Source organism: Musca autumnalis, unplaced genomic scaffold (assembly GCF_047663935.1).
Source record: "Musca autumnalis isolate F117 unplaced genomic scaffold, ASM4766393v1 scaffold_3, whole genome shotgun sequence".
NCBI classification, from domain to species: Eukaryota; Metazoa; Arthropoda; class Insecta; order Diptera; family Muscidae; genus Musca; species Musca autumnalis.
In genome coordinates this window covers 115,162,424-115,185,670 of record NW_027411866.1, presented here as the reverse complement: position 1 = coordinate 115,185,670, position 23,247 = coordinate 115,162,424, and the positions used below count along the sequence as shown (strand labels likewise).

The following is a 23,247-nucleotide window of genomic DNA, read 5'->3' as shown; positions in this document are numbered from 1 at the left end:
ATACAAACAGACTGATGAATGTAAACAACAAATGTGGCGGAGGTAATAAATACGAGAGAGTAGAAGGGATATACATATAAGGGATAATAAAAAAACTGAATAATCAAAACTAATATGGGAGAGAGTACAACAAAAACAATAGCAAAATAAACATGGAAGATCGTGAATGAAATTCTGTACAGTAGTTGGTGTTGTAAATTTGATTCAAATAAAGTAAATGCAGCCTGTTTATGTGTCGCGGTAAGAAAATGAATGCGTACGAAATACTACCAAACTCGTGTGTTTTTTCAAATTTGCTTTTTATTTTGAAGCAAAGGAAAAATATTTCGAAAATTAAAGTTTGGATGTGTTTCATTCACATACAGTTAGTCAACTATATTATTGCAAATGATGAATATTTAAAAATTTAGATATTGGATTAGGAATTACTACAAGAAATTCTTTAAATAATGTTGTTCTTTTTGTAAATATCTGTTGATTGACCTGTTAATGACAACATCAAGCCCATAAATGCAGAAATCGGTCGAAAATAACAAAAACAACGGGCAGAATAAATAGGTACCTGGTTTTTGTGGTGTCAACTAAATAATTGCAAAACGAATGAACATGCAATAAAATAGTGGGATTTTCCCCGCTATTTTTTCCAATTAAGGAATTTTATGACTTTTATGGTATGTGGACATGTAGATCCATAATTTTTGATCATAAATTAATTTTTGTGTGTGTAACATAGACAGTATATTCAGAAAAAGAGAAAGTCAGGTATACGGTTACGGAAAATAGGCTACATTTGGTCTATTCCAATTATAATAATGGTAAATCCGAAAGAGAACTACTTAAAGTCACCTCTCGTAACCTGAGAAGTGTATACAACATCATTTACCGCACCGAGAAAGAAGCCAGCCTCAAACTGAAGGCGTTATATGGCAGACCCAAAATAGTAACCACACGAATTGACAGGAGAATGATTAAAGAAAGTGACGAAAGAGCCCAAAGCAGCACCAGAAAATTGATTTTTTTTAATAAAAATGATTTTGGAGTAAGTGTGTCACATGGAAAAGCCAGAAAAGTGCTACATAATAGCAAGCACTCATCACGAGTGACTAAGTAAAAACCATTGCCCTCCCAGCACAATATATAGAACCTATTCAGACTTGTTACAGACAACTTTTCACGCCATCTTTAGTATCGGCATGTCGTTATATTTTCTGATGAGACTAAAATTATGCTGTACTATCACGATGGGTCTCAAAAAGTGTTGCGAAAACCCCTAACAGCCACGGAAAACAAAAATGGTATGTATTACCGTAAAGTTCGGAAAACTGTCATTTATGGTATAGGGTTGTATACCAAGCAGTGACGTTTGTAAAATCCAGATTTTGGAGGAAACAATGACAGAGGAAGTCTATTTAGATATTTCAAAACATGATTTAACCATAAGCGTCAAGAAATTTAGGCCTGTTGGCCCTGAAAATTCAAACAAATTGCAATATGAGTACTACCAAGACAACACACCTAAGCATTAATCTAATTTATGTAGGACTTGGTTGTAATACAACTGTACCAAAGTCATTTACACCCCGTTCCAATGTCTAGGTATTAACCCCATCGACAATTCATGGGTACACCTGAAGGAAAAAGTCGGGAATAGGCCGCCCACTAACCTGGGGGACTAAATAAAATGCAATAAAGAAGAATGCCAAAAAATACAATTGGAATATGACATTACGAAACTTATTTATTAAATTCAGATACGTTTACAAGCTGGTTTGATGCCAAATGTGGGCATACGAAATATTAGAACCAACTTTTCGAAAAATACCTTAAAAGACTGAAAAGTTGTGAATTTTGCAATTCTTTAGTTGACAGTGCAAATAATGAGTTGTTTCCATTTTTGTTAATTTTAAGAAAATGTTTAGTGAAATTTAGGTCCTTTTTTATCATATTATATTAATAAACATCTGTAAGAATTATACTGTTAACAAAAATATTAAAAATGATATTTATTTATACCAATAAAATGATGTTTTATTTCCAATTTTGTAATAATTTTGGTTTTGCAATAATTAAGTTGACTAACTGTACATTTTTGTATCGACGTACATAAACAGGCTGTAAATCTTCAGTTCAAATTGTTAAATTAATTGAAATTTAGCTAAATTAATTCAATCGACAAGTTTCTTTCGTAACAGTATAATGCTTTGGAATTAATATATTATTTGAAAGCTTGTTTTTCTCCAGTATTTTTGTTTTTCGACCCCCTCTAATATTAACATCTATGAAATCTTATCTCTCTATTCAAGTGGTAGCTGCATTGTGTGCCACATTCTATTTTTATTTGGTTTTTTCATTGTATCATCTTCTTTGAAGTTGCATTACTTCTTATCTCACTTATCCAAATAGTTTCTGTACTTTACAAGTGTTTGTTTTGTTCATTGTTGGTTGGTTGGTGTTTTCAAGCCCAAGGTATTTGGTTCTTGACTTAATTAGCTTGTTTTATTATGGCTTTCTTTCAATTTTTGTTGTGATTGTCAGTCATTCATTCGTTTACATAGGCCAAACTGGAACACTGCATATCATATCACATCACTCACAAATGCAGAACGAAGGGGGCCACCCCCTAGCTCTAATATGAGAGGGCCATGCATTTCTTTGTTAGTGTCCACAAATTAATGTAAGTTCCCTGTTTTTTCTGGGGGAAGTGAAATGTAATATCTTTATTGAAAAGTTTACAGACTATCATGTGACTGATGTTGTACGTCCTAGATAGAGAGATAGAGATATAATATATTTTTATTTCCGAATTTAATGTTGGCATCGTATTTGATTTAACGGCTTTAATAGATAGAGAGAGAAGAAACAGATTGTATGCTTCGGTTTTTGTTACTATGTTTCGGCTACAAGGAGAATGTTCTGTTCTCTGTAAGGAGAATGTGGCCTATACTAGGCCACATAGACTTGTAGTCCTACCTAAAGCCATTAATTTCATTTTCATTTATATGCTCGTATGACTGTAAAATCAGTCCTCATTTTGTTACTGTCAAATGTGCTGAAATTCGTATATTTGTAATTATGAAGTATGTCCTTGTCCATATTGCAAAAAACTGCGTTTTTTTAGCATTTATGTTTTTACAGGTCACATTTCACCACGTGTTTGTCCAATTAGTAAGAACACCCCATTCATAGTTCAGTTACAGTATAAAGTTTCACCAAAACTAATTAACATAATTTCTTTTTTTCTTTCTTTCTTCACTTCTCCTTTATCCCCCTTGATTAAAACTTTTGTTCCCAAAAAATTAACATGAAAATTGAAATTTAAGCTACCAAAGAATCCTTTCAAGAAACGTAAACAATTTTTATATGGCGGGACAGATGCCATACTCTGGGAGAATTTGGTGAGTTTAGCAATAAGCAAGAAAAAAAATACTTTAAGTGATTAAGTGAGGAGGTCCATATAAACCTGGCGTTAAGTTCAGCCATTTCGGTGGGTTGCTGCGGCCACAACCTTCAAAATACAGAAAATCGGGAGGTACCATTCTATGCAGGCTATATGAAGGCGTGGACCTATACCGACAAATTGCTGGGAGAAAGTTTTATACCCCTAACGAAGACCAAGTAACAAATTTCAGCCATTTCGGTGTGATAATGAGACTAAAATCTTCAAAATACCGAAAATCGGAAGGTACCGTTCTATGGAGGCTATATGAAGGCGTAGACCTATACCGACAAATTCATATGGAACGTTTAATACCATAAAATGAAGACCAACTACCAAATTTCAACAATTTCGTTGGAATATTGACGCCACAACCTTCAAAACACCAGAAATAGGGATGTACCGTTCTTAAGAACACCGAAAATCGGGAGATATGTGAAGGCGTGAACCTATACCAACAAATTTCATATGGAACGTTTAATACCCCAAATGAAGACCAAATACCAAATTTCAGCTATTTCGGTGGATTATTGTGGCCACAACTTCAAAATACCGAAAATCGGGAGGTACCGTTCTATGGGGGCTAAATAAAGGCGTGGACCTATACCGGCATATTTCTGAGGAAAAGTTTTGTTCCCTAAACGAAGACTTAGTACCAAATTTCAGCAATTTCAGTGTGATAATGGGACTAAAACCTTCAAAATACCGAAAATCGGGTGGTACCGTTCTATGTGCGCTATATCAAAACGTGGACAGATATAGCCCATTTGCAATACCAAACATCCTAGGAGTTATAGAAACTGAGATACCAAATTACAAAGCTCTATCTTAAAAATTGCGATTTGTATCTTGACTTCAACAGACGGACGGACAGACGAATATGATTATATCGACTTAGAATTTTACCCAAGAATATATTCTTTATAGGGTCTCCGATGAATAGTTCGATGTGTTACAAACGGAATGACAAATTTAATTATACCCTCCATATTATGGTGGAGGTTATAAAAAGGGGTCTCTAGGTTAAAGGTCCAACGTTAGCCTTGGGGGACTTTAATTCTCATCATGAATTGTAGTATTCGATCCTCTAAAATGACCAGAGGGGTAATGTGCTGGCTGAGCAGATTGATAGATTTACGTTTTGCGCGGAATTAGCGGAGAATGTCATAGTTCGACAGATATAATCATAGTGTCTTATAAATGACGTCACCTGGCAACCCATCGTTTCTCTTTGGTCAGACCATTTCTCTATAATTGTCTTTATCTAAGCAAACCGCATGACCTTTGAACGTTCCACTTTCATCAATTATGGGAAAGCAAATTGGCCTAGTTTCAGCTTCAGAGATCAGCCCAAACCTTCTGATCCTCGGAAAGCAGAAAGGACCTTCCCAGACATTATCACTGCTGTATCCGCTCGCCATATACCTGCTGGTCGAATACACGAAGTGATACCAAATTTCCCAGCGACGGGATTAGTAAATGATCGTGACGAGCTTCGTCGTGCAAACTGGAAGTTAGCGTGTTGTTCGGTGAGCATAAGCGGAACAAGTTGCTAAATCATATGAAGAATTGGAGCCAGCATAAGTGAATTGCAGGCAAAGGTTAAGTAACTCTCGTACTCTGGAAAGTATTAAGATAAGACCTCAGTAGCTTTTGCGACAGATCCGAAGATTTGAGCAAGGTATTTTAATCGACAATATGTAGAGCAGCCGGGAAGTGACAGGGCGAAGAGAAGAGTACTACTTCCCATTAGATTTCTTCCTGTCGAGGAGGAACCACTGAATTGACAATGAATAATGTTGCAAATGTCATCAGGAACGCTAAATCATCCAAAGCTTTGGACCCTTATGGAATCCCTGGACAGTTGGACGTGCCGGTAGTCGAGTATCTCACTAAAGTTCTCAACCTGTCGCTAGCCACCCACATCGTTCCCGAGGTCTGGAAAGAGCGAAAATGTGGTCCCGCTACTGAAGCCAGGCAAAGGTGTATCGTACAGACCGATTTTGCTTTTGTCGTCCGTAACAAAGACCCTTGAGGTTTCAGACCCTTCCGGGGTCAGAAATAGCTATTCAGTTGCTGATCATCAAGATGGGTTCCGTAAGCAACACTGCAGGACAACGACATATCCGAGGACTCAAACAGATCAAGTCGTGTGATAGAAAAGTGATGGTGGGGCTTGACTTATCAAAAGCCTCTGTCTGTACTGTCTAGCACTCCACGCTGTTTGAGGACATCGATCAGGTAATCCATCGGTCAAGTTTGAAACGTTTGGTAACCAATAATATGTTTGGTCCCCAGTCGTACATGGAATTCAGTAACAAGAAGTCCAAGTCCCTTAGAGTGAAACAGGAATTTCCCTAAGGTGGGGAAATGTTTAACCTCTGCCTTTCTGTATTCCGCCCACTCCAGACGGCATTGAGATCGTGAAGTTTGTGGATGATTGAATGTCGTGGTCGATGGTAGGAGATTCGGGCCACTAACTACGCAAAAATTCGAGGGGTCGCATTGGGCAGCATGTTCACGTCGTCCGTGCATGTCACAGCTATCAGTGGCAAGCGGTGATGTAGGAAAAAGGCTCTCAAGGCCCTACCTGGTAGCACTAGGTGTGCAGATAAAGAAATCGTTAATCCTTTCGGACTCTCGCCATTAGGGATAGATAAGTCGACTTTAGATTAATCGATTAATCGACTTTTTGCAGTCAAAAGTCTAAAAATCGTAGTCGACTTGTTTCTGGAAGGAAAATCCCATAATCCATTATCTTGTGATCGATTTCCGAGTTTGCCTATAGATTGTTGACTTTGCGGTTATACAGTTTTGGCGGTTTCACAGTTTCAAAAGAAAACTCAAAAATCGACGAATAATCGATTTTAAACGGTTTGCTGCGGTTATGAAAAACTGAAATAATCGCCTGAAAATCGTATTTTTAGTTTTAGACCAAAATCGAAAATCCCTAGTCGTCATGAGAACTGCCTCCTCATGTCTTTAGTGGATCATCTACATGCGGAGACAAGATTCTTCCAGTACAGCAACACAATGGCATGCTCTTGTTGCAGTACTTGCTCGGGTATTACCGTGAGACTCATCCTAATTACCATATGGTGGATAGGACACCCCACCGAGGCATGTAAGGAGGTTGTAGAAAGAGAAAACCCTATGTCAGCAAGCCTATTAAGCAAGTTTGGATAGCATTCGCACATATGCAGTCCCAGATGCCTTAAACAACTATCATGTGAATGCGGTCCACGGAGTACATGCCCCATCTATCACAGCTGAGGGGCATCAGCTGCCACATAACATCTGTCCAGAAAAAGCGCACAAGCCCGCATGACGCACTGCACATTTACAACTGCTTTGCCAAACTTACTCAACTATCTCCATAAGCTTTGTGGTTACAACCCATCGAAGCAGCCACATTCTAAGAACTGGAAGAAATAGACCCAGAGTCACATTAAGCTGCAAATTAACGCTGCCGTCTGTCTAGGGTATTAAAAATATATTATAAAGTTACAACAACAAACACCTCGAGAGCTTTGAAGACAAGGGCGTGGTCTTCAAAAATTAATTTAAAGAAATAAAGTTGGCTGCACTCAAACTGAAATATGGGAAAGCTCAAACAATGACCGAAGGACTCGAGAGTGTGTTAAATGAGTTTAACCTGTGGGGATCAATTTTGATGATTGTTCGCGATAAAACTAGAGTGAATAAAGACAAAAAGCCAGTCGTTGGATCACGTTCTTCACGTTGTCAAGGAAGATGAGCTCCATGGGTCGACTAAACCACCAAACATCAATGAACGCAAACAAACGAAACTATTCCCGAACCTTTCACACAAAGTCACAAACTTTTCATTTTTTCTGAATCGTTTCGTTCTCAAACAAAACCACAAACTTTTCGTTCACGAACGGAACAAAATGAATCGTTTGCAATCGTTTGCTGTGCGAAATAAACAGTGGCATATTCAGACACACACACATCTGATTGCTTAACAACCCAATAAGCTAACATCACATACTTGAAATATACTGCGGTGGATGTTTGAATCAACCACCAAACGTTTGCAGGGTGTATTGTGCGGTTTCTTTTTCTATGAGCTGCTGTGAAATTGAGAACTTTTCATTTTTCGTTTTGTTCGCACTCACGAATGTAAACAAACCGAAACTAAACAGCGAGTTCGGTCAACTTGGGTTATGTTTCGTTTTGTTCTTATAAAAAAATACAAAACGAAACGAAACGTTTCATAAAGTTTGTTTCCGTACGCTGCCAAACATCGAGAACTCCTTTGTGCAGAATTTGAGGGTCAATTATGTTCAATTGAAAACAGCATTCACCAATGGTCACTTCAATGGTAGTTGATTGCCTACCACATTTTTTGAGTTACCGACAAACATCTGAAAAATTAAAACGCATAATTATGAATGAAAATTTCTAATAAAAGTTGACAACACTCTTGCTATCTTGCTAGAACTTTACGTTTACTTTTTTGGTCGCTAATTTTAACAGCTTTCAAATTGTAATATTAACTTTGGACACGCGTCTCGATTATAGCGCCATATTCTCCGGAACATCAGCTGTCGCTCTAAGATCAACTTACCTTAAACATCACGATGGGAATTTTTTGGTGCTTAATTTGCTCACCAAACAAAAAACAGATACTCATATTAAATTCATATTAATTACTAAATTTGGCATATTACTGTCTTGGTAAATAGCTTGAGGCCAACAACTACAACAAAAATAAAACAAAACATCGAAAATGAAAAAAAGGCGAAGATAAATTGCACAGCTGTTCACGCTGGTGGTTTGTTCTTTGCTAAGTTAGTGGTAGCTGGATACCATTAACGAAAAACCAGTTGCTGCGATGTTACAATTTTATGTCATTTTACGTTTAAGAACAAAACAGGTAGGCTTACAACTGGACGGGCGTAAATGGACATAAAGTTAAGCGAATGATACTAAGAAACAACTTTAATTCTAGTTTATAAAATGTGTGTAGAACGGTTTGTTTTTGAACTAGATCATCGCTAAATACAGAGAATATTCTTAATTTGTTTAAACATTTGGGTCAGGTGTTGTTGGCTAATAATAACGAAGATTGTACATTTTATGCAAAAAAAAAAAATAAATAAATAAATTGTAGGGCACACGTTGCTTGAACCGTAGCTTAATCCCCATTCGGTTATCCATTTTAACTGATAAAATGTGCTCACAATCAAAAATTGTAAGTCCTCAAGGAAATTATATGCAACCACAGAAATAAATTGAAGATGGACTTCAGAGTGTGTTAGATGATGGATACAACCTTGGTTGTTGTAACAGTATTTGATATGTTTTTATGTTCGTCTCTCTGTTAAATCTAGCTCAGGTTCTATCTCCAGTTTTAGGAATGTGGCCGCTTTTATGGGATCTATTGGAAATAGTTGAGTAGGTTTGGCAGGAAAGTTGAAAAGGTCCAGTGTGTCTGTGCCGAATACCGAGCAGATGTTTTGCACAGTGTCATCGATCCTTGGCCTATAGGAGTTCAGACGGCTGCACCATCCGGAGCGTAGTTGAGCCAAAACTACTCTGGTTTGTCATGGCAGCTGACGCTACTCAGCTGCGATATTTGCTTATGGCCTTAGCAACTGCGTCTGTGTGAATGCTATTTAAACCTGCTTGATATGCCTGGTGATCTAGGGGTTATCTCCTGTATCGTTTTACCTCTATCTCTAGACCGTGGATATCCTTCCTAAGGTGCCTGAATGTGTTGGGCCAACCCACCAGATGGTGATTGGGATGGCTCTTAGGGTAGGGCCCAAGCAAGTACTGCAACGAAAGCATCTCATTGCCTCCGCATAGCTTACCACAAACAGACCTATCGCGTTATATGTGGTCAACAAGGTTTCTTTATCTGCACCCCAAGTGCTGCCGGCTAGGGACTTGAGGACCTTGTTCCTACTTTTCAGTTTGTCGCAGATAGATGTGGGGTGCGCGCACGGCTTGAATGTAGTGTCGAATTTGAACCCTTAGAATTTTGGAGCAGTTTGCGGTCGGAATTCTTCTACCAACGACCACGACATTCAACTCTCTTCCAAACTGCACTGTCCATGTGGTGAACAGAGTGGCTGTAGATTTTGTGGCGGAAATCTGCATATTTCTCCCGTGGAAAAAGTTTGTAAGATTGGCTGTCATCAGGGAAGGTACCTGACGTCAGGATCGTGCAATTATCCGCATATTACGATCTCGATGCCGTCTGGATAGGGCGAAATACCCTAGAGGTAGATGTTAAACAGTTCCGGAGATATCACCCCACCTGCATGGTTTGGACTTCGTGTTCCTGAAATCCAAGTACGAATGGCGTCCACACATATAATTGACTATCCAACATTTAAAGCTTGGCCGGAGGGTTGTCTGCTCAATATCCCCACACAGCGTGGAGTGTCTGACTGTATCAAAGGCTTTTGATAAGTCAAGCGCCACACCATCACTGTTCTATCACACGGCGGACTCTGGTTGAGTCCTTGACAAATATATGTGGAGATGGCGTGCAGCGCTGTTGTCGTGAAGTGCTGCCCTCGGAATCGATGCTGATGATCGGCATCTTGATAGCTATTTCTGATACTGGGGAGGACTAAGGCCTCAAGGGTCTTTGCTACGGGCGACAAAAGCGAAATCGGCCTGTTCGATTCACTTTTGGTGGCATCCTTGCCTGGCTTCCATAGCGGGTCCACCCTGCCCATTTTCCAGACTTCGGGAACGATGAGGGTGGCTAGCTACAAGTTGATAACTTTAGTTAGATACCCCCCCATCAGGGCCCAATGCTTTGGATGATTTAGCGTTGCTGATGGCATTCGCAACATCATCCATTGTAAAGTGTGATGGTTTATCATCGGCAGGAAGAGATCTGATGCACCGTAATACTCTTATCTTCGCCCTGTCACTCTCGGGATCCTCGACAAACTGTTGATTGAAACAACTTGCACACCACTTCCGGTTAGTCAACGTAGCGTTGCCAAACGTGACTGAGGTCCTATCTTTACTCCTTCCAGGGTTCTAGAGTGACTTAACCGTTGCCCACAATTCACTTATACCGGCTCCAATGTTGCAATTCTTCAGATGATTTAACCACTTGTTCCGCTTAAGCTCGCTGACCAGCCTGTTGACTTGAAGTGTCAGCTCCCTGACTCTGGGGTCGTTGGGGTTGGCTCGACCAAGCTCATCACGCTCATTTGCTAATCCCATCGCCTCTGCTGAGAAGTTTGGTTTTACTTCGTGTATTCGTCCAGCTGGTATATGGCGAGCAGTGATGATGTCTCGGAACGTCCTTTCCGCTTCCCGAACATCAGAAGGAATGGGCAGTTCTATGAAGCGGTGATTTGTGAACTCGCTGAAACTCGGCCAATCCGCATTCCTATGATTGACGAATGTGCGGCGTTCAGAGCTGATGAAATCGGGTGGTCAACAATCGAGTATGTGGTCAACATGGTTTCTTTGTCTACTGCTGCCCGCATTCGCGAATGACTGTGGCATTCGCGAACGGCGTGAACACGAATTCGCCCCCCTAGAAACATGGGATAGTTAGTGGTCGAAATTCGCTGTTTGTCGTCAAAGTGCATGCGCCACTTCCCCATATAAAGTGGGTTTACCAAGTACTCCTTCACCCTAGCTGCTTCACTGTAGATAACCTTGTGGATTCCAGATTGACACGGGGTGTTTGGGATTTCAGCGGACAGCTGGTAACACGTCGCTGCTGCTTTGTGGGACGGCAGTTTCTCGTTGATGCTGCAACACCAACCTCCTCCTCTTATCTTACTGCCTGTCGTATGAGTCCGTGTTACTTTCGGAACAATCATGTACCGTTGAGCTGGTAAGCGTTGTTGTTGTTGCAGTAGCATAGAAACCTACTTGGAAGCATAGGTTTGATGCTGGTTTGGCAGCCGCTGGCCATAACACTATGGTTTTGGGTCAATCCGGCACGAAAAAACCCGCTGCCGTGGGATTGATCTGGTAAGCGTTGACACAGACGCTTCCGTTGTCCTCTTTCGCTTCGGTGGATGGTATTGGCACCAGCAGATTTGCCACTCCAGTGGCCGTGTCAGACACTACGAAGCTACACCTGATATCCATTACATCTGACCGGAGCATTAAGGTCACAAATTCAAATTTCCTGAAACCATCTTTCACACATTGCTTTCAATCTGTATTTCAATACATATCTATTTTCTTGATACAATTTATCTGTGTGTGTGAGGTAATGGAAATGAGGCTAAGCTTTGTAACGCCAAAAAATCGGCACTAAAAATAAATAGGCAAAAACAGCAAAAATCTCATAGCCATCAACGTTTTCGTTCCTTCAATCATCTCTCTCCACACCGTAAGGCATGGCTGACTGACTAACTATTACCGTGATTTCAAAATAAAATCATCATCATTTATGAGATGTTTGTTAACAAAGATGTTACAATATGAAGATGATGATCATCATCATGATCATCTTCATAATTATTATTATTGATTTGGTGCCTTGCTTTAGGTGTAACGATGCCTATAAATGATGAATGAACGAATGAATGATTGCCGGTAATCTGCTGCATCGGTTTAAAGGTTGGTTGGTTGGTATATGGAAATAATTTGTTGCAGTCCATCATTTGACAACCACAAAAAGGTAGGCTTATTTTGATAATGCAACTGAATGGGTGGTAGTGTTGGCGTTAAACATAATTATTGTCATAGAGCAGAAATAATAATGAACATAAATATTACCACCTACCCAATGGAATGAATGACGAACCATGACACTTTAACATACGGCAAATTTTCTTTAAAGACAAAATTTTATTTATTCACACTACAATTTCAAGATAATTATTTTCTGTTTGTTGTTGTCGTCGTTGTTTTGCGCATTAGCTTTGCTAACTGGTTGGCTGACTAACTGATGAGTCTGTCATTTTCGTCTGGCCATTATTAATTAAGTTGATTTTTCCCACATTATCGTCGGAGATGACTCAAATTGGGGTTACAGAAATGTCAAAACCACGAATTGGCGTATCATCATTGATTACAGGTGGTCGATTGAACGGAAGCTTCAATGAGCTATTGATGAGCAGAGCAATCATACCTATTTCCGTTTGAGGTCGACAACATTTGTGGATTATATTTTGATTGTAACATATTAACCTTATTGTTGTGAAGTTGTTTTCTTATAACTCGGTGTTCGTCTGTCACCACAGACAACTTTCAATATCGTTGAAGGCCTATAATTCCTTATAAGACTCCGTATAAGATAAGAATAACTAGATAGGTAGTGGTTGATTTAGATATGACAATTGCATTTGTAAACAAATTCCCACTCTTCTGGAGCTCTAAATTGTTATCAAAAGAATTTTAAGACATCGCTTTTTTAGTCCTGATAATTGTTATCGTGTTGCTACAAAGACCCCTAGATATGCATGTATATCAAATACTCTTTGTACCAACAAACTAAAACATTCAGATTTCCATTAAATTATTGGAAATTATTTAAATTTCAACTACATATTTTATACCCTCAACCTTTAGGCTAAAGAGGGTATATCAACCTTTTGGCTAAAGAGAGTATATCAATTTAACATGGTTGAAGCCAAGGTTTAGCCTTTTAAAACACACGAATTGTATATTATACAAATTAAATATTTTGGGATAAAATGAAATATTTTTGGACGTGGCAAAAATATTGATTTTAAAAGATAATTTGCGTGGAAGCTGTGCCTATGTTAATGTTAAACAAGAAAAAAAGTATCAGTCGGCTTTGCCGACAGAGATATACCCTCAGCCTATATGAATCGAAACTTTCATCTTTGTACATAATTTCGTGTTTTTTTTTTTTTTTTGGACATTTGAACTTGCCGACAAAAATGTGGATTAGGATTAAAGTTCAAAATGTTGCGGAGGAGGTACTTGAAGGAATGGACCGACATATCTTTTCGATTGATATAGCGCCCACTAGTCACTTTAGTGGGTCATAGTATAACTTTTGGATCTGTATGCCTGGAAGCATGGACTTGTCCACGGAAAACATAATCTCGCTGTAAACGGGCGCACAACGAGCAGCATCGGTATACATTTCCCAAGGATCTTCGAACAGACCCTAAACTGCACTTACACATAAATGTTGAACTTTTGTAGGGGAGGTACCCTAAGGAGAGGACCGATATGGACCATTTTAGAAATTAAACTAAATGTGGACAAAATATTAGGAGATCAAAAGTTTGGACCACATTGGTTGCCCCGTTCAAGATATATCGTGCATACCATTTTAATGACATTTTTTAAATATTGGGGGAAATACCGATATTGCCTATTTTCGAGCTGAAACTAAGTTTGGACAAAATATGACAAAGACCAAATGTTGGACCAAGTTGTTTCAACAGAAATCAAAGTAATTCGAGAGCGGGCATTAAAGTGAATGCAAGTGCAAAAACTTTTGTTCTATGTCCTGATTTTTTCCTCCATCAGGGCAATGCCGTTAAAGGCTAGTCTAATATGGGATAAGCCTGGCTGATACTGGACTTTCCATATATCATTAAATTGTTTGTACATACTCTAGACATTACTCTTAATTATTTTTCATAGTAATTTTTTGGAAAATAGCTTCAAAAACTAGAAATTTCTAGCCATATTACCTACAAAGGGACATTAATTACAATCATGCCAAAATTACGTCAGTAACATAATTTTTTCTATCGGAATCAATGACAAAACTACTGAAAACGATAGGGGACCAATTATTCCACCATTCTGATTACTAAAATGGCAGAAAAAGCGAAATATTTGGAAATTATTGATCGATTATTGTCGTAGATCATTCAAAAATGCCCATTTTATGTTTTCCGGCAAAATTTTAGTATAACTGTACTGTAAATGGAATATCTTTGTACGCCATCTTAAAGACAACTTTTCAGCCTACAAAATAGTTTTTTGAATTGTTAAAAAATCTCAACTCGTATTTCAGGTTGCATCATTTTCAGTGACAGTCACTGTATTACTTCTCAAAATTTGATCTGTTTCTACCATTAAATGATGCTTTTGAAGCCAAAATTCCAGTGTTTTTTGATATTTTCTTCTAGTTGCGTTCCGCAAACTTTTCAAAAAACCATTTATATGATTGTAGTACTTGCGATTCTGAATTATTTAATACGTATATCGTAAATGTAGTCTGCACAGCTTCATAGAAATCTGCATCCAAATGAGGAAAAAATCATATTTTTTGGGTCTAATATTTGCAATTGTCATTCGATTACCTCATACACTATTGCACATTTTAGTTTTTTTAAGTTCCGGATATAGTAAATCATTCCCCGTAAAATTCGATCTACTAAAACGCGAGTTACGAAAAATTCCCAAACAAAATAGTGTGTTCTTGATTGATCGCCTTGAAATAGATACAGTTTGTCAAGTAATTGTTTTCGAACCAAGAAAACTAAAATTTTTCTGTATTAATTTATGCAAAATGACTGATAATTGGAATAAAAATGTCGGGTTTTTTGCAAAAAATAGTTGGTAGACTTATTAAAGACAAGATAGGGTGCATAAATAAAAAATTGACGCACGTAGTCCAACAAAAATAACGAAAACAAATAACACTGTGAACCGAAATTTTGGGGGGTGGAAAATTCCTTTTGGGGATGAAAGCTCTTGGTGAGTATATACAGAACCCAGAAGAACAGATCCGCCGTGAGTCGAACTTCCGCGTTATGGCGTGATGAAGTTTTTGCTAGAGACCCTATAAGCCCTCAGATATTAGCGTTATATCTTTGTCCGCTGTTGTTTTAGCTTATTTTTGTGATCACATTTCTTCAGCCAAATCAAATGAGGATTATTTCCGTAGAGCACTTCGACCTTCTACCTCGCTTCCTTCAATGTCCTTTACGTCCTTTATTTTAAGAGACGCTATAAAAGTACCACAAGATGACGTTTTTCAGCCTCGAAATGTTCTGCAAAAATGTCGCTCAGAAAATTTTAAGTACGGCTCTCATTGACAACTAATCGATTTTGTCGCGTTTTCGTGGTCTTTTGTGCATTTACCCTGTTTTTGTTCAGAAAAAGACGATATTTTGCTTTTTGTATATTCGTTACAGAACATACAAAAACACAAAACACAGTTTTTTTCTGAGCAAACAGGGGTAAATGTTAAAAATGACTATGAAAACGCGACAAAATCGATTAGTTGTCAATGAAAGCCGTACCTAAAATTTTCTGAGCGACATTTTTGCAGAACATTTCGAAGCTGAAAAACGTCATTTTGTGGTACTTTTATAGCGGCTCTTAAAATAAAGGACGAAAAGGACATTGAAGGAAGCGAGATAGAAGGTCAAATGCTCTACGAAAATAATCCTCATTTAATTTGGCTGAAGAAATGTGATCACAAAAATAAGCTAAAACAACAGCGGACAAAGATATAACGCTAATATCTGAGGGCTTATAGGGTCTCCAGCAAAATATTCATTACGCCATATCTCAAAAGTTCGACTCACGGCGGATCTGTCCTTCTGGGTTCTGTATATACTCACCAAGAGCTTTCATCCCCAAAAGGAATTTTCCACCCCCCAGACTTTGAGCTCCATTTTGTTGCACAGTGTAACTTCATGTAATTCAAGCTGTCAAATAAATGTTTTCGAAATTTAATGGAGGTTCCAAAACAACCCATATTTTTGGTAAATTCTTGAAAATCATGACATTATATGAATGTTAATCTTAAAAAGGGTTAATTACTAACAAGTATCAACAATATTAGGCATAGAATATCCCTACTAGGAGGGTTACCATATGGACCAAGGGAGTACCAGGTCATATTACATGTAAACAGGGTCCTATAGGTCTTATACCGGGAATATCTGAAAACTAAGGCGTTTTATGAGTTTTTTTAGTTCACCTGGATGGACTGCCATCAATTAGAATAAATATTGCCTCCAGCATAATTAGATCAGGAGGGTTGCCAGATCTACTAAAAAGGTACCAGGTTATATAAATATATATGGGGAATTCCAAGTGAAATCGGACAGTTCGGAGAAAAGTAATTTTTGATTTCAATTGTTTTTGGTTCAATTTATGCTCCTAGCCAACAGAACATTTTAGCATATTTTAAAATTATTTTTTGACCAACGGTACAGAGATATCGCCTATTGAAATTATCGCATTTTAAAAGAACTATGTTCAAATAAATACTCATAACTTCTTCAATATTGGTCCAAATGGGACCATCTTTTTTTGATTTGTTTATTTTTTTATCAGCTATCGAAAGAAATATTTAAAAGAAAAATGCACAGTGGGCTTGGATGCTATTTTCGCGATTTAATATTTAAAATAAATTTTTAAACCTGATTGCACCCTTCGATTTTTTCAAAAAAATGTTATGTTAAACTACGTTAAATTACAAAAATTTTAAGCTCTATATCGTAATGGGATTCGAATAAATACTATTTTTTTCGAATTTTTTAAAATTTTTGTTTTACAATATTTGTTAGTTTACCCAAAAAGTAAAAGGTACATTTATTAAATTTTTGTTTTGGTTTTTATTTACGAATTTGTTTTAAACATTTTAAAAACTTTTTCAGTAGTTGATCTTGAAAATTGTTTACCAATGATTGTACCAGCATTGGTGGGTATTACAGCATAGAGTTTTTGTGTGCCTGAGATAGATTTAGCCATTCCATATCGTAAATTTAATTATCACAACAGATTTTGATGATTTATTTCACTTTTTAAAAGGAAATAGAATTGACAACTATTCCAAATTAGTAAACAATACGTCAGATAGAACTTAGAACTGAATTATCAACAAAGAAATTATAAATATGAACACTTTGATCCGAAACAAATACAATTTTTTGTGAAAAATGTAGTAAAATAACAAATATTGTACAACAAAAATTTTAAAAAAATCGAAAAAATAGTATTTATTCGAATCCCATTACGATATAGGGCTTAAAATTTTTGTAATTTAACGTAGTTTAACATAAAATTTTTTTGAAAAAATCGAAGGGTGCAATCAGGTTTAAAAATTTATTTTAAATATTAAATCGCGAAAATAGCATCCAAGCCCACTGTGCAATTTTTTTGCTATTTCTTATTTAATGGCTGATAAAACAACAAAACATACAAAAAAAGATTTTTTCAATTTGGACCAATATTAAAGATGTTATGAGTATTTCTTTGCATGTATTTTTTACAGAATTTGACTTTTTCAAGGCGCGATATCTCTGGAACCGTTAGTCAAAAAAAATCTGAAAATATACTAAAATGTTTTGTTAATCAGCATCATCACCACAGCAAAAATAAAAGGAAATCAAAAACCTCATCTTGAAAAAGTGTCCGATTTCACTCAGAAATCCCCATATATACCCCTTAACACAAAGGCATAATTGTGCATTTGTATGTAACATACAAAAGGAAACGAAATAGACCCACAGTTCCTTTTGCGGATATACATATAATCACTTTCTGAGTCGATTTATGCGTGTCCGTCCGTCTGTCTGTCTGTCCGTCTGTCCATGTATTTTGTTCGCAACATACAGGTCGCATTTTTTGTCCGATTCAGCTGAAAATTGGGGACTACAACTTTTTTAGCCATAGGAAGAACGCCTGTACCACACAAGCTATATATGTCCGATTTCGATGAAATTTGGTATGTGTGACTGAATTCAGTCTACAAATAAATGAGCCAAATTATATCGAAATCGGTTCAGATTTGGATATAGCTCCCATATATATTTTCGGCCGATTTCAAGTATTTTATGTACCAAACACGCTATATTTTTCCGATTTCGATCAAATTTGGAATGTGTGACCGAATTCAGTCTAGAAATAAATGTGCCAAATTATATAGAAATCGGTTCAGATTTGGATATAGCTCCTATATATATTTTCGGCCGATTTCACGTATTTTCTGTCCCAAACACGCTATATATTTCCGATTTCGATGAAATTTGGAATGTGTGACTGAATTCAGTCTAGAAATAAATGTATCAAATTATATCGAAATCGGTTCAGATTTGGATACAGCACCCATATATATTTTCGGCCGATTTCGTGTATTTTCTGCTCCAAACACCATATATAAGTCCGATTTCAATGATATTTGGAATGTGTGACTGAATTCGGTCTAGAAATAAATGTACCAAATTATATCAAAATCGGTTAAGATCTGGATATAGCTCCGATTTACATTTTACATATTCACAGTGGTGTAGGGTATCATATAGTCGGCCCCGCCCGACTTTGATCCTTTCCTTACTGGTTTGAGTTACTGACAAATGTCGGTAAAATTTAAATTTAAATAATTATAATTTCGGTAATTAACAAAAAAGTTCTACCGATAGCAACAGTGTTGTCAACTTTTATTTGAACTTTTCATTCATAATTTTGCGTTTTAATGTTACCGATTTTTGTCGGTTTCTCAAAAAATGAGTTAGAGGATCGCACTACAGGCCTTCTTATAGAAGACCACCAGGTCTTCTTATAGAAGACCACCAAGTCTTCTTATAGAAGACCACCAAGTCTTCTTATAGAAGACCACCAAGTCTTCTTATAGAAGACCACCACGACTTCTTATAGAAGACCACCTCCTATAAAAGTCCACCACGTTTTTTTATAGAAGACCGCCACGTTTTCTTATAGAAGAGCACCAAATCTTCTTGTATTCTTACAGAAGGCCACTGAGCTGGTGTTATTGCTAAGTCCACACCTAATGTATTACATGAATGTTACTCCGTTTATATCGCTTGGCGCTTATCGTTGTTTTTGCTGTCGTACTCTTCTTACAATCCAATCCAAAGCAAAATTATATCTAACCCGCAAAATCTTCAAGCGCCAAACTAAAATCTCAATTTGCTTTTACACTTGGCAGGCAGCATGTCGTTGTAATCGAATATCTGCCATACTACAAAATCTTGGGTAACTTTGTTAGGTGTTTTTGTGATGTTGTTGTTGTTTTATGTTTGCCAAACGCCCGAAGATTGAGTGGCGCTGGTATCTATTTTCGAAGTGGAAACATAAAATGTTGCGTAAATTTTTTACTTTAAGAGGAGTTTAATCCATATAATGATTGTAATAAGAAAAAATAATGGTAGGAATGGTTAGCGGAGTGGAGGCCAAAGAAAACAAAATTAACGATTTGTAAGTTGTAAATAGCAATGGGGAGTAATTACAGCATCACCACCTTCCACAAGCAATACACTGAGGTGAAATGAAGTTAAGGCATTTGTGAGGATTGCAAGTGGGCTGCTAAGGGAAGGGCGTTTATTGGATTGCATTGGTCTCAGAAGGTCTAGTGCATTTTACAGATTATAATATGTCTCGTGGGACTTCTAAGAATTACATTTATGCATATTCCTAAGTGGGTGCCACCGGGGTGCAGTGGTATGCACGCACGCCTTGCACGCAGAAGGTCGGTGGTTCGATTCCCCGGTGGCATAATACCTCTCAGTAATGTTGGCGACATCTCCTGAGTTTTTTAGCCTTGAAAAACTTCTCCACAAGTGGTGTCTTAGGACACGCCGTTCGGACTCGGCGATAAACAGCAGGTCCCATATCATTGAGCTAAATATGAATCGGGTGAACTCATTGATATGAGAGAAGTCTCCCTTGCCCTGTATGGGATGTTGTAGAACAATGTTTTTTTTATATTCCTAAGTATTATTGACTATTGACGGTGTTCTGTAAGAAGTGGTTCTTCAGAATAATGCCTTAGGGACTATGTTTTATTTTAAAGCTATTCAGGGTTCCTTTCTAAAGTTAAACTGGAATTCAAAGAAAATTCCCTTTACCAGATTTTCTTTCACTACATTGCCTCATGTTTAAAATCGTAACGAAATTGTCCTGTCAACTTACCCGGTGATGTATGGGTTCGTTCAATCGATTTTCATTTTCAATTGTCCACTCTACAACACCGATCTGTTAGGTTGACGACGATGGTGATGGTGTTACTTTTCATTGCGGTTTGTTTGGTGGTTCGCAAAGAAATAAAGCAAATGATAATTGGACTTTGTTTAAAACGTATGGCAGCAGCTATGATTTCTGTTTCGACCAACGGCGGGTTCCTCCTTTCGCACTCACGTTTGCGACACGCTGACTGGTCTGTGTGAATGAGGTGGCATTTATGTGTTGTGCTGCACAAAAGCTTAATAACAATTTAAAATCGATTTTTTATAGCTTAATTTGTAAATGCTTACAGCACCCGCAGCAGCGTCGGCGCCGCCGTGGTAACCTAAGGAGACGCATAAATTATGGTAAAAATTATTATTTCATTGTTCGTTTGCCATAATCTGATTTCCAAAAATTAAAGCAAAACAATTGGATTTTGCCTTAAAAAGTTATTTAATTGGGAGAATTGATATTATGATTGCGTGAGAAATTTTGCAGATACTATTCGGGGACTAAGGGGTATTTTAAAGAAGTTATATTAGTCGCTATAAGAAGAAATGAAAGACCCTATGACAATCTTCACACTTCTATAGGACTAGTGATTGGCATTCGAATCTTCTATAGGAACTATTGGTTATCCATAGCAGACCTAGCGGCTTTCTATATAGGGAGTGTGAATGTATGGAGATGTACAGCATCCAGAGTTAAGTTCGACATTCTACCAAAGAGTGAAATATCAAACTGATGGCTTTGGTACAGGCACATCCTTCTGTAGAGGGGAGCAAAGTAATTTGGTAACTAATATAGATATAGAAAGAATAGTTTTTCCATACTGTTGGTATCTAATACTAACGAGGAATTGATTGTATACCGCACGGCTAAGATGAGGTAGTAGTAGTAATAAATCGACTGAATAATAATAATGCAGCAGGAGTTATCGTACGCATCATTTTAGCGAAAATTTTGAACTTTTGTGGGGGAGGTACCCGAAGGAGTGGACCAAATTTTGTGTGGCGCGTACCAGAAGATGTAGTCCATATTTGTCTGGTAGAAATATTACGATGTGCAATGTATGGACCAAGTCGGTAAGTCCTTTCGAGAGTTATCGTGCGCAAAATTTTTGCTACAAATTTTGAACTTTTGTGAGGAAGGTACCCGAGGGAGTGGACCGATGTGGCATATCTTCGAACTTAAACTATGTTTGGACATAATATTACGAAAGCCTTATTTTGGAACGAATCAATTGATCCTTCATCGTTAGCTCCACCCAACCAGACAGACAAACGGACGGACATGGCTAAATCGACTCTAAATTGTCTGAAACGGATTTTGTCCAAACATACTTAGGATCTAAAATCATTATTTCTATGAAGCACATTTTGGCCGTATGCAAGTCTATGTATATACCCTCGTTAGCCTAAAGGCTGAGGCGAGTCTAAAGGCTTTCCTTAAGGCGAGTTAAGTTTTATAGGAATGCCCATATGAATGCCACCCGAAATAAGTAGTTATTCTTTGGCCATTAAAAGTCGAAACATTTACATTATTTTGTAACCCATTACGTGTACTTACTCTAAGCCGAACTGTAACGACAAGTTCCCTCCGGTTGCTGGGATAGCTCGCGGGGGTCCAGAGTCTGCCACAGAAATTTGTAAGTGGAAAGACCGAGAGAGTGATAACACGGATTTCTTGTTGGTTTTTAATCAACACTGGTTTTATTGTTTTGTTTTTATTTTAAGGAGTACACAAGTATAAATTATTAAGTATATTCAAAGGTAGAGTTCCGGCCGCTCGTTCGGGGTGACCTGGATAAGTTCACCTCTCCGCTCGTCGTCGACAGTCCAGTCTCGACGGGAGACCCGAGTAGACCCTGGATATGGCTGTGTGGGAGACCTGGATAAGTTCTCCGTCTACACCGACCCGTTGGGTGACCTGGATAAGTTCGCCCTCCGTCTGGGTTCTCCTCCAGATAAGTTTCCGTGGAAAGGTCGGCTAAACGGTAGACCTGAAGAAGGCTTCCGTAGGTGTCGCGAGAGATCTGGGTAAGTTTCCCGAACTGATTGGCTAACTGGACGAGTGTACGCGGAAGAGAGGACTCAGGAGTTGATGATACCTCAAGGACAATGATACGCGAAGGGGTGTTCCAAGAGTTACGAACACTTCATGGAATCTGGGAAGGTTACGCGAAGACCCAAGAGTTGCGAACACTTCAAGGAATCTGGGCAAGAGTACGCGAGGGAGTTCCAATAGTTACGAACACTTCAAGGAATCTGGGCAAGAGTACGCGAGGGAGTTCCAAGAGTTACGAACTTTTCAAGGAATATGGGCAAGAGTACGCGAAGGAGTTCCAAGAGTTACGAACACTTCACGGAATCAGGGCAAGGGTACGCGATGTTCCAAGAGTTGCGGACACTTCAATGAATCTGGGCAAGGGTACACGAGTTCCAAGAGTTGCGAACACTTCAAGGAATCTGGGCAAGAGTACGCGAAGGAGTTCCAAGAGTTACGAACACTTCAAGGAATATGGGCAAGAGTACGCGACGGAGTTCCAAGAGTTGCGGACACTTCAAGGAATCTGCAAGGAATTAAGTATCACCACTCTGACTCACCTGGTTATCTGTAGCTTTTTTATTACACTCGGTTAAATTCGCGCACTTGTTACTTCGACTTCCTTTGAATACTGACTGATCCCCTTTCGATTTCCTCCGGTCCTTTTATAGGAAAACAGTCTGTACCTATTATCCAAAAATAAGTTTAAATAATTTAACAAAAACCACGTGCCATTGGGGTACCTATCCCATTACAGAAAAAGCACGTGTTTCTTAGAAAGATTTATTTATGAATTCAATTATATAATTCAACACATATAATTCAAAATACAATAACAACAACAAAAGGTGGGGACAAAAACAAACGGAGTGACTTTTGTCGTCACAGAA

At 38.0% G+C, this 23,247-nt stretch overlaps 1 protein-coding gene across 10 annotated transcripts in view; it reads left to right on the top strand.

The window, feature by feature from the left end:
* Positions 1-23,247, top strand: part of Nost (Nostrin) — a 205,149-nt gene that overhangs the window by 68,604 nt on the left and 113,298 nt on the right. For 4 of the 10 annotated variants that reach the window (XM_073974025.1, XM_073974026.1, XM_073974019.1 and 1 more), the window contains exon 3: positions 3,321-3,395. The exons of the other annotated variants lie outside the window; for them this stretch is intronic. In XM_073974025.1, the coding sequence (XP_073830126.1) occupies positions 3,321-3,395 (75 nt within the window). The remainder of the gene's footprint in view (positions 1-3,320; positions 3,396-23,247) is intronic. 10 annotated transcript variants of the gene reach the window in all.